General features: G+C 42.8%; 1 protein-coding gene across 14 annotated transcripts in view; it reads left to right on the top strand.

Moving 5' to 3' along the window:
• Positions 1-13,136, top strand: part of LOC130283842 (uncharacterized) — a 73,068-nt gene that overhangs the window by 25,481 nt on the left and 34,451 nt on the right. For 10 of the 14 annotated variants that reach the window (XR_008846865.1, XM_056533421.1, XM_056533420.1 and 7 more), the window contains one exon: positions 870-989. The exons of the other annotated variants lie outside the window; for them this stretch is intronic. Coding sequence is in view for 9 of the 10 variants with exons in the window: in XM_056533421.1 (XP_056389396.1) it covers positions 944-989 (46 nt within the window). In the remaining variant the exon portion in view is untranslated. The remainder of the gene's footprint in view (positions 1-869; positions 990-13,136) is intronic. 14 annotated transcript variants of the gene reach the window in all.

Here is a 13,136-nt window from a genome sequence, read left to right as displayed (position 1 = left end):
TCCGTGTGAATTCCGCGTGAAAACAATGTCGGAAAAAGATTTTACCATTGGAAAAGATTTTACCATTCTGCTCGCGGATTCCACTTGAAGAATCAACATGTTCTTTCTTCAAGCAGAAAGGAATTCCATGAACAGAATTTCCACTGTGTAAACAGGAAAGCGTAAAACACATTGCAGTCAATGGGAAGGGGAGATGTTGCTTGCTTTGGAGTGGAGAATTCAAGAGGAATTACTCGTGTAAATTCCTCTTGAATTACTCAGTGTGAACGCTCCCTTAAAGGGTACTCCACTGGCCAGTGTTCGGAAGTAAGTGTTCCCAACGTGTTTTTGCGCTGCAGGGGTCATCCACGCCCCTTGTGACATCACGGCCATGTCTCCTCAATGCAAGTCTTTGGGAGGGGCCTCATGGACATGACATCCCCTCCCATAGACGTGCATTGAGGGGGCGTGGTTGTGATATCACAAGGGGCGTGGCCGACCCCCGCAGAGCGAAAACAGCATTCGGAACATTTACTTCCAAACGCTGGACAGTGGAGTACCCCTTTAACTCTCTGGGGAAAATTGCGACCAGTCCTTGTTAGAAATTGAGCTTCTCAAATCTTATCCTCATGCTGTTAGTTTATTTCACTGATTACAAATCTAGATGGAAAATCAACAACATTTTCACTATATGTGACTGTCACCTAAAGGGGGCTTTAGTCTGCCCACTTCTATTCATTTCAGCTGCCATAAAGTGTGCTAACCCTGCTGCACTGCAGACATGATGTATGTGCCTTTAATATAGGGGCCGAGGGATTTGGAAACAAAACAAAAAGCTGTAACAGAAGAAACTAAGATTATGTACACTTATTGCCTTTTACTGTTTGAAGGAGTCATGTGATACCAGAGCAGTGTATCTAGGTTAAAGCACAGTCAGCTTCCTTGTGTGCAGAGAACAAGTCCTATGGCTTTCCTGGAGTTAGTGCTGCTCCTTCTTTTGCAGCGGACATGTAAGTGCTTATGTGTTGTTTGTAGATGTGTATTCTGACAGATAAGGGGCCCCCTCACCTTAGTACTAGTTGGTTATAGGATAGCTATTACGTTGTGGTCTGTACATACTTTTAAAGTGCAGCAGATTCTCTGTTCCTGCAGTTCATATTATTCCTAGTATCATGTGCTGCACTTTATTCTACTTAATATAAATTTTGTTTACTTAACCCCTTAACGGCACAGCCCATTTTGGCCTTAAGGACACAGGAAATTTTCATTTTTGCGCTTTTTGTTTTTCTTCTCCTCGCCTTCTAAGAGACATAACTCTTTTATTATCCTACCTCCAGAACCATATGAGAGCTTGTTTTTAGAGCGATTAATTGTACTTTGTACTAATTACACCTTTCATGTTACCATTAAATGTAATGTGAAGTTGTAAGCCGCACTTTTGGACCTTTTTTTTTGGGGGGTGGGGGGGTGGCTATTGGGTTGTTTTTATGCAGAAAACTGACATGTCTTCATTATTCTGTGGGTCAATACGATTACAACGATACTCGTCTTTATACGCTTATCTATCATTGTACTTCTTAAAATAAAACTAACTTTTTCAACAAAAGAAGCATGTTTAAAATAGCCTTATTCTGACCTCTATAACTTTCCTATATTTTCCGTATATGGGGTTGTATAAGGGCTAATTTGGAACAGTAGTTTTTATCTGTATGTTTTTTGCATATATGACACATTTTATTTCATTTTTTTTTTTTATGAGATGTTATGTTACCAAAAATCAGCAATTTAGGATATTGGTATTTTTATTATTATTTTTTTTTATTAACATTGTTCACTGTACAGGACTATTATGTTTTAATAGTTCAGGCATTTCTGTACACGACAATAATATGTTGCTTTATTTAATTTTGTATACATTTTTTTTGTATATTAGGAAGATTTAAGTTTAATTTGGGGAGGGGCTTATCCCCACAGTGGACTATTTATAGAAATCTTTTGATTGCTAGTACTGTTTGGTTCTTTGCATTGGCAGTGTAATCAGCATTCTACCTCTAGGGACCATAACAGAAGATCACCAGAATGTCCCTGGAGGCAGGTGAGGAGACCTCCAGCTGGTATTTTGACTCATCGGACCCCCGTGATGAGTCTCTGTACCCCATAAACTTCAGATGTTATGATCAGTATTGATCACGGCATTTGAAAGGTTAATGGCGGGAATGATTCCTGATGTCTGCCATTACTGGCGGGTCCCCGCCCATCTATGAAGCAAGCGTTGTTCCTGCACCCACTCTCATCACAGCTGTGATGAGACTAGGGACGTACCAGTACGTCCGGGTGCGGCAAGTACAAGGCAGCCAGGGAGTAGAGGAATGCGCTGTGTCGTCTAGGTGTTAATGCAGAGATTAACACTTTATTGATACAGTTTTTAGATTATTGGCATACAGTGAAGTTTGAAAGTTTGGGAACCCTTTCCAATTGTTGGTTAGTCCTGCACATCAGGTCAGGACTTTGAGTTGGCCATCCCAAAACTTTAACTGTGTGCTTCTTCAACCATTCTTTGGTAGAATGACTTGTTTGCTTGTAGCTGCTTGACTTTATTTATTTATTTTTTGCTGGTATAGTTCAGAATTCATTGTTTCGTCAATGATGGCAAGCTGGCCTGGCCAAGAAGCAGCAAAACAGGCCCTGACCATGTTACTACCACCATCGTGTTGTGAGGTTTTTATCCTGGCATGGATAGAAATCTTTTTTACAAACATAACGGTTCTTATTTAAACCAAAATCCTCTATTTTTGTTTCATTGGTCCACAAATCATTGTTCCAATAGCTTTCTGGCTTCTACAGATGATCTTTAATAAACTGCAGACAGGCAGCAATGTTCTATTTGTAGAGCAGCGGCTTTTTCCTTGCAATACTGCCATGCACACCATTATTGTTTAGTGTCCTTCTGATGCTGGACTCTGAAATTTATTTACCTTCCTTGTTCTCCTGCCACGAAACGGAGCCCCACTCACTGATGTGCTGCACTTCTGGACTCGTGGTCGGCACATGACGTTGCCATTCTGCCAATCAGAGGTGGGACACCACTGCAGTCGTGATTGGTTAGCAGGAGACAACTGTAGCCACTGATTAAGTGGCAGTGTCACTAGTGCTGACCATGACCAGGAGCGCATTGGGGGAACTAGGGAGGTAAGTAGTTTTCTGACCACCTCGCCTGAGCACCAACTTTAAAACCACTGTCTCCAGCGCACCCATAGAGAATGCATGAAGGAGCGTGTCAACCCTGCTTTGTGCAGAGGGAGATTCGGATACCATTTTGGAGACCGACAGGGGGTCCCCCGTTTGCGATCAGACACTTATCCCCTATCTCCTGTGGATAGGGTGTAAGTTGTCAAATGCTGCATAACCCTTGTGACACTGTAGGTCGAATACCCATTCCAAGGGAATCTGTCAGCTCTATATCATCCTTAGAACTAGTGTTGGAGTGTCGAGGTGTTGCCCAGCCACAAGATGCACAACCTCTTCCCTCCCACACTCCTCCCTGCTCTGCATGATTAATGTACAGGGCTTGACTTTCAGCACTGGGCAATGCTTTCTTGAGACATGCTCTGAGCATTCTATAGAGCTGACAGAAGTAAATAAAAAACCTCCTTCTCATTGAAAAGAAAGTTTATTGGGATCTTTGACAGAAGGACCTGACTGCAAAAAAGTACTGGGATTAAAGCTTATATGCTGGCATAAGATAACGCGTTTAAAGGGGTACTCCGGCCCTAAGACATCTTATCCCCTATCCAAAGGATAGGGGATAAGATGTCTGACCGGCACTGGGGACCCCGCAATCTTTGAGCTGCATGCCGTGCTGCCAGCTCATAAAATGCTGGGTGCCGACCACGGGGCCGGAGTCTATGGGAGGGGGTGCAAGTCAATGGGAGGGGGTGTGACGGCTCTGCAACGTCCTCTCTGCATGTAACCTGTTATTCCCTGTTATCAGCCATTTCAGACTGGGTAGAGGCTGACTGCAGTGTTCTACAATGGTATGAGTGACAGAAGTACAAAAACCTGCACTCCTCCAGACTTATCTCTCTACCTCCTTGGGTAAATATCATAAAGCATCCCCTAACCCCTTAACTAAATATTTTCCTTATTTTATAACTTAGATTACTGATGGATGTAACAATTCAGCTGTTGCCTTTGGCTTTGGATGGGTCACTTGTATTTAGCGCACAGGGAAAGTTGTAGTACTGGTGACCTGGGGATAGTAGTCCAAGTTTTATGTCATGTGACAGGGTGGTGTTGCTAACCTGGTGTCCCCTGTTAACCCAACTAATTTAGTGAATATCACTGGACACTTTGCTTAAAAGGAGTACTGAGGTGCAGGTACACAAATCCCCTAAGTGTCTGATACAAGGAGTGAGAGTGTCAGCCAACGCTTCGTGCAGGGGTCCACACGCTCCATTTCTGGGGAGAGCCGAGGTGCCGTGCAGGAGATAGTGGGCTGGTCCCAGCAGTCAGACCACCCGCGATCAGACACATCCCCTATCCTTTTTAAAAAGTGCTCTCCACAGGCAGTTTAGTAAGCCAGTGACTTGCGACTTTTTAGTGTGGTTTGCGATTTTCCCACGGAAAGTAGCAATGATAAATTCCTGACCACTGCATCCGCATTTTGAGATTTCACCGTGAACAGTGAATTCTCACAAATCGGTGGTGCGGTATAAAGTTGCTAAAAAAGTTGCACTGACCGCACATGTGACTTTTTTGCAACTTTTTACCGTCCAAAAAAACTACTTTGAAATTTTTGATAAATTCCCCCCATGGTCTCATACAGCCACACATAAGAAAAAATGTATGACTGATTACATTTTATTTTTAAGCACATGCCAGGGGCGTGGCGTGATGTCAAGAGGAGCATGGCCGTGACGTCATGACCCCCGGTAGCCCTCACCCAGTGTTTGGAACTAAATATTCTGAATGCTGGGGCAGTGGAGTACCCCTTTAAGGCCCTTTTACACAGAGTGATTATTGACCTTACAGGAATGATGGAATCCGAAGCCCACATAAAGGATTTAGTACAGAGATAAATTATTAGGATATGTTCACAATTCTCCGCTGAAATTCCGCAGTGTGAACGGGTCCACGTAAGACCCATTAACACTAATCTTAGGGGTTTACACAATTCCATGACAATTTCTCAGTGTGAACATACCCATGAAGGAAACCAAAAACCGCATAATTTTTGTTTATCTTTGAAAAAACATGTTTATTTTAAAGTGGGAAAACCCCAGTGAAGGGGAATTTCTGGCATGTGATAGATGCACATAAGCAGATGACATTGGTGAGATAGGAAGGAGCAATGAGTCGGGGCCAGAATCTAATCAAGAGCAGAAGTCACATGGGATGTTTTAAGGCCCCACCCAGAAAAAATATGTTGAAACTATAGAATAACGGTTAGGAGACTGTCTCACACTTATCAACCTTTTTGGAAAAAAATACTATTGTGATTTTCTGATAGCAACCAGGCTCCTTAACCCCTTAAAGGGGTACTCCACTGGAAAACATTTTCTTTTAAATCAGCTGGCTCCACAAAGTTAAACAGATTTGTAAATTACTTCTAATAAAAAATCTTAACCCTTCCAGTACTTATCAGCTGTTGTATACTACAGAGGAAGTTCTTTTCTTTTTGAATTTCTTTGTCTGACCACAGTGCTCTCTGCTGACACCTCTGTCTATTTTAGGAACTGTTCAGAGTAGGAGAAAATCCAAATAACAAACCTCTCCTGCTCCGGACAGTTCCTGAAATGGACAGAGGTGTCAGTAGAGAGCACTGTTTTCAGACAAAAAGGAAATTCAAAAAGAAAAGAACTTCAGCAGCTGATAAGTACTGGAAGGATTAAGATCTTTTAATAGAAGTAATTTACAAATCTGTTTAACTTTCTGACACCAGTTGATTTAAAAGAAAATGTTTTCCAGCGGGGTACCCCATTAATGACCATTTTCACCTTGATGACACAGGAAATTTTCATTTTTGCAGCTTTTGTTTTTACGCAGTGCACTTTATGGCAAAAATTCTATGTTCTCCGTATTCTGTAGCTCAATGCGATTAAAACGAAACCCAATTTATATAGTTTTTCTGTTATTGTACTACTTTAATAAGAAGTCAAACTTTATTGAACAAAATCAATATATAAAAAATTGTCCTGTTCTGACCCTTATAACTTTTTCTGTATTTTTGAGGGCTCATATTTTGTGCCGTGATCTGTAGTTTTTATCGGTACCATAATTGTTTTGATGGTTCTTTTTTTATTGCTTTTTATCCGTTTTTGTCTGATCTATGATGTGATTAAAAATCTATATTTTTTGACTTTGGTATTTTTTTAAAATATTTTTTACATCGGACATTTCCGCAGGTGGTGATACAAAGTATGTTGATTTATTTTTATTTTCTACTTTTGTAAAATGGAAAAAGAGGGGGATTTTATTTTTATTAACATTTTTTTTTTTTTTTTACACATTTTTAGTCCCCATAGGTACAATTTATTTCGTTTAATTTATGCTATTACTAGTCAGTTCTATGCTTAGGCATATCACTGATCAGTGTTATCTGAGATCTACTTCTCTGGTCTGCTCAACGGAGACCAGAGAAGAAGAACCCGTGATGACGGCAAGAGGCAGGATAAGGGGATCTCCATCTGCCATCTTAGCTGATCTGATCCCCACGGCTGTGCGGGAGATGATCAGATCAGCCACCAGAATCGCTACGTTGCTGCAGATGTCGTGATCAATATTGATCACGGCATCTGAGGGGTTATTGGCAGACATTATGGGTTATTGGCGGACATCAGGGGTTATTGGCGGACAAAAAGTAATTTACAAATCTGTTCAACTTTCTGGCACCAGTTGATTTAAAAAAAATTATATTTCACCGGAGTACCCTTGCACTTGCACTAACTGAATCAGGCTCCATAGCAGTTTCAGGCTCACTAAGGCTTTGTTCACACGGCAGAATTTCCGTGTGGAATTCCACACAGATATTCTTCAGCAGCAGAGTCCCATTGATTTCAATGAGATTCTACTGCGCTGTTCACATAGCAGAATTTCTGTGCCAGGAATATCTGGCACGGAAATTCATAGTCTGGTGTCTGCAGAAAGAGTAGACATATATATTCTTTTTGTGGACTTCACACGGAATGCATTGCTGTGTATGAGATGCCACATTCCCGAGTGGTCAGGGGCTATGTCTACACAGAGATTTTTCATGCGGACATTGCTGTTTGAAAATAGCCTTAGGGGGGAAATTATCATTGTATTATTCACACCGCTTTTTTGTGTACAATGGGGGAAATTTATCAATGTTGGTGTAGGTAGAAGTTTTAGAGAGTTTTGGTTGGTCTAAATTTGGTGCAATTGCACCAAACTTAAAGGGGTATTCCAGGCCAAAACTTTTTTTTTATAAATCAACTGGCTCCGGAAAGTTAAACAGATTTGTAAATTACTTCTATTAAAAAATCTTAATCCTTCCAATAGTTATTAGCTTCTGAAGTTGAGTTGCTGTTTTCTGTCTAACTGCTCTCTGATGACTCACGTCCCAGGAGCTGTGCAGTTCCTATGGGGATATTTTCCCATCATGCACAGCTCCCGGGACGTGACATCATCATTGAGCAGTTAGACAGAAAACTTCAGAAGCTAATAACTATTGGAAGGATTAAGATTTTTTAATAGAAGTAATTTACAAATCTGTTTAACTTTCCAGAGCCAGTTGATATATAAAAAAAAGTTTTTGCCTGGAAGACCACTTTAACTTGTGCAAGGCACATGATACATTTTGTGCAACGTTCTAAATCTCCTCACAGTTCTAATTGTACACCTGAGCTGCACCTCACAGGAGAAGTGGACACAGGGATTTTGTTCTATTGCCTTTAGGCACGGATTACATTGAGGCTTTTTGTCCACCAGCAAAAACGCCAGAAAAACTGTCGCAGCTTTTTCCTGCATTTTGTCAGTTTTTCTCGCGTTTTTTTCTTGCGTTTTTGCTGGTGTGTGGAAACAGTCATTTTTGTACCCTGTGGTGATTTTTTCACTGCCTTCAGGGTACCACTCCATGGGTCGGATGCAGAGTGCCCGGTCCACAGAGTGTAAGGAGGTGAGGAGTGATATATAGCATATACAGGGTGCAGAGCATCACTACTTACCTCCGCCGGCTGTATAGTATACAGGGGTGCATGTATGCTATACAGGAGCCCAGCAAGGAAAGAGTTAACCCACGCTGCTGCTGAGCAGTTCTGGGTTAAGTTTTTGTGCGCTATCCTGTAGCATTCGGAACAAAATTTTCCGGAGGCTTGGGCAGTGGAGTACCCCTTTAATTATTTGCCCATAATACGCACACTTACCATCACTAGTCATACAACTTCAAACAAAGAAGTAAAGCAGAATGACACTCACCACTAGCAGTAAAATATCAGCATCTGTTTCTTGTGGGCATGTCATTTGTTTCTTGTGTTTCACAAACACATAATAGGTGGTAGTGTAGAGGCTAAATGGGCCGGTTCAGCCTCTGCACTACCGCCTGTTATGTGTGTGTGCACTCTGTCATGCCCACAATAAATGGTCGTTGATATTTTACTGCCAGAGGTGAGTGCCGTTCTGCTTTACTTCTTCCTTTGGAACTGTATTGTGGGTCTATTATGTGCCGGGGACTGAGCACCACTAATTAACCTAAGTAACCTCCAGCTTGGATACGCATTTCCGTTAATACAGCACATATCTGAAGGGCTCTAGCATCTAGTTAGTGGGTGAGTTCACACCACGATTTTGCTATACGGTTTCGGCATATGGTATCATAAAAAAACGTATTCAACCGTACAGAAAACCGTGTCCATGGACTTCCCATTCAAAACCGTATGCACCATATTGTATACGGTTGTCTCTGTTTTTCAAACCATACGGTTTTTAGCTTTTTTTTTTTCTGGACGGAAAACCATGGCCTACCTCGGTTTTTGGTCCGGGTGAACAACTGTATAAGTTTTTTTTAAACATGGGAGTCAATGGGAACTGTACAGAACCGTATGTGCGTACAGTTCCATCCAGTTTTCACCATACGGTTTTGGACTTTGCACTGTTTTTTTTCTTGGAATTTCAATCAAACAAATGAAACTTTATTCATAATGGAGTGAAAAGTTCAAGATGTATACTTTTTTTTCTTAAAAAATGGATGCAACCGGACATCATTTTTCAACCATATACGGATAACACTTTGTACACACGTTTTGATACAGTTTAGTCAGGTTTTGAGGAATCCGTTTTTTATCAAAAACCTGATACAGGAACTGTACTGCAAAAACATGGTGTGAACCCGGCCTATCTCTGAGATTTTGTAATGTGAACGTATACTCACAGAGCCAACACCATTATGCTTTTGCAAACCACAATGGAGCTTATCCCATTCATGCCACATCAGCGAGAAGAGGTAAGCAAAAGGCATATACAAGAACATCTACATTATTCTCTAATAATGGCCTATGCTACACTATATAAGCAAAAACCAAAACCATTACCTGAAATATTTCTTTAAATATTTCCTCTTAGAGATTCATTTCTTGTTTAACTGGTCTGACGTTTTCTTGTGCTTGATTGGAAACTTGTAGATATGACTATCATATTTCATATACAGTTATGTCTTATGAGCTCTGTTCCTCTTTATATCTGATTGGTTCAGCTCTTCCCGTAGCAACGTAGGGGATCATACACAGTCCATATGTGGTGGCCCAGTACGGGAGGTGTTACCCCGTACCCTTGCTGCCCTGTCAGACAGCCTCCCTTAAAGGGGTTCTCCGGTGCATACGCATCTTATCCCCTATCCAGGATAGGGGATAGGATGCCTGATCGCAGGAGTCCCGCAGCTGGGGACGCCCGGGATCATGCACGCGGCACCCCGTTTGTAATCAGTCCCCGAAGCGTGTTCGTTCCGGGTCTGATTACGGTCGACCGCAGGCCCAGGATCCAGCTGTATTCCTTCGGGTGGTATTGAGGATAAACCACGCCCTGGCGTCACAAATACAATGGGTTAATGCCATCTGCCCATGGGGTAATTCCATCTGCCTTACATCACACCCCGATACTACACATACATTGCTTACCTGTCTACCCCAGTTCTGAGACCACCACAAATCCATTTGTTTTGGAAGTTTTAGTCCTGAACTTCCAGGTTGTATTTCCTGGTTGAACAGTTGCCCAGTGCTACAATTCCCAGAATGCATTGATTTCCCTCTGCGCTTCCTCACAGTCCTCCCACCCTGCCTACTAATCTCCCACAGTACACCCAGAGCTGCTGCAGAACATCTAATTTCACTGCAGACTCTCGCACAGTCAGTGAGGTTGCAGCACCTGTCATTCTTTCCTCTGCCTGTGGCATTTTTCAGCACAAGTCATCCCTAATTGTCCTAATATGTATGTGTATATCTGACAAGGACATAGTGTTTTAAGCTCGGGGGTGGGGTTGTTCAGAAGTGGTGACATTTAGGGGGTGGGGGGGGGGGGTGAGGTTTGAACTAGGAGACAAGTACCTGGCCACACCTCCAGAGACAGAAGAGGAGGTTGTGTGTTCGCAGCAGAGAAGAAGGAGCCTGGGCGCTGCTGAGACAACACCACACTGACAATCAGAGAACTACGCAACTTCCTGCCAGGAGTATTTTAAGAAAAAACATACTAATGCTAGCACAATTTGTGATAACACTATACTAGTGAGTTATATGTCCTGGAGTAATAGTCTTTTTGAAATACAACGTTGTCATTCCGGAATACCCCTTTAAGGTAGGGTCACATATACTGCATCCGCAGTGTGTTTCACGCTGTGGGAAATATGTTGCAGATCTGCTATGATCAGACAGACAGGGCTACTCAGTTTGGAGGCTGGATCACACTTCGGCAGGCATTTGCAGCGTGACCCTACCCTTAAAGGGGTATTCCAGGAATTTGTTTTATTTGACTATGCTACAGGGGCTGTAAAGTTAGTGTAGTTCATAACATAGTGTCTATACCTGTGTGTGACGGTTTTCTAACAATTCGTCTGTGATTTTCACCCCAATATTGGGTGGAACTTATAGTATACCTCCCTCCTCCCATTGTATGTGTGCCCAGCCACACTGGAGGTAACTGGGAGGAGGCTGTGATTCAGACCTAATCCCGCTATAATTGCCCACTGGTATTGCCCATACGGCACAGGTAGGTTTAGTGTTAGGTCGCGTGCCACTTGAGAAACCTTGGCGTTGGTGTGCGGGCTCAGGTATGTCCTTCATATAAGGAAATACTGGCTAATGTCTCAGTTTTTAGGGTTAGCCAATGTCTTTGTTTACATCTACCACAGTAGTGCACCTTAATTCCTGTATTATTGTATTATTCTAATTGTTACACATCCACACCGTTCATCAGGTGTAGGATTCTATTGTGGCACTTGTAGTTTGCTGCAGGCATCCCCATTGTATGCATTTTATGCTGGGGATCGCCCCTAGCAATGGACCACAAGTGCAGGATCTGCTCCCCCAGCATAAATGCACAACCACATTTGGGGTCGAGCATCTCCAGCCATTTGAGACCAATTCTTTGTTGTTGTTAAAAGCTGTAGGCACCCTGATTGAAAACCACAGGTCTTTTGAATGGATGCAGCTCATTTATGTCTCAATGGGTGGGGTTGCGAATGTGTGGGAGGGAGGAAAATGGAATTATGGGATTTGTAGGCAAAAGAAGAAAATTCAAACAGGAAATACCAGTTCACAAATAGCTAGCCACAGTGTTATGGTAATCTCACAACATGGCCATTTAGCCCCGAGACAAGCGCAGATCCTTCCTAAGCATGTGCATTACTGTCTGCTAGGTACGTACTAAGATCCCCTTATGGTGGATTAATCCCTTTAATGGGGTTTTCTCACTCATTCCTCACCATATGCTATTTTAGGTGCAGGGGATTTCTCACTATAAGCCAGTGCAAATAGCTGCCAACAAAGAGTGGTATTCATTCATCCAGAAAATGAGTATAGACATGGTTGTTTATTTCCTTGTACATGTACATTTGAATAAGTTCCCAGGCTTGCAGAGAAGTTATCTTTGTGCTTAGCATAAGCCAAGGTTATAATAAACACAATGCAACGGTTTATTGCCGCCCCTTTATATAGCCAAGCCTGTAATCTCTCTATTCATGTCATCCAAAAGAATCCATACAAACACATGAGGCCTGTAATGAATGCCATGTTAGTTTTCCTTAGCAAATCTGTGATCATATTGTACAAACAACCATTCTTCTTCCGTGGATGACTATATATACATCTGTACATGTTGGAGGTCGGATATGGTCTTTGGCACACTTACCACTTGGTACATTGTAACTCATGATTACCAAAGAGAGGGGCCGTGCATTTCAGGGCAGGGATATTATATATACACATCGTGTTGGAGGTTGGCTTGGACTTTGGCACACTTACCACTTGGTACATTGTAACTCATGATTACCAAAGAGAGGGGCCGTGCATTTCAGGGCAGGGATATTATATATACACATCGGTATGTGTTGGAGGTTGGCTTGGACTTTGGCACACTTACCACTTGTTACGTTGTAACTCATGATTACCCAAGATGGGTTGTGCATTTCAGGGCAGGGATATTACTTCCAGCTGGATTGGAGGGGCAATCTGTGCATAACTAGCTTGCACCCTGACTGGTGAGCAGTTAAGGGGTTAAGAAATGTACAGGCAAGGTTTTTTTTAGCCCCCTCCCCCGCCTGTAAAACTTGTGGGTAAATATAGTGGTATGTCCCATGGGTAGGGGGGAAGGAGTGCACCAATCAGGGGTTTAATAGTTCCCCGGGCTTTCAGGGGCCCTCCCCTGGGTATTTATATCTGTGGTGCCTCCCTTCCCCCCCCTCAATCTGCCCAGGACCCGGAGTTTTGGCTGCTGGTGGGTATGTTGCTGCCCCTTATTTATGGCCCGGATGGAGCAGGAGGGTGAGGGCTGGCATGCTTTCTTGTGGCTGAGCTGGCCTCCCCTCCTGTTGCGCCCGTGGTGGGCTCGGGAGGCTGGCGGACCTCTTATTAGTCCTGCCCTCCCCCACTGTAATCCCTGTGAGCCTTGTCCCGTCCTTTTGCCCTCTCCCCTGCCTGTGCTTTGATCCCTCC

The sequence above is a fragment of the Hyla sarda genome, chromosome 8 (genome assembly GCF_029499605.1).
Source record: "Hyla sarda isolate aHylSar1 chromosome 8, aHylSar1.hap1, whole genome shotgun sequence".
Taxonomy (NCBI): Eukaryota; Metazoa; Chordata; class Amphibia; order Anura; family Hylidae; genus Hyla; species Hyla sarda.
Note: the sequence above shows the minus strand (reverse complement) of the source record. Positions and strands in the feature narration are given on the sequence as shown.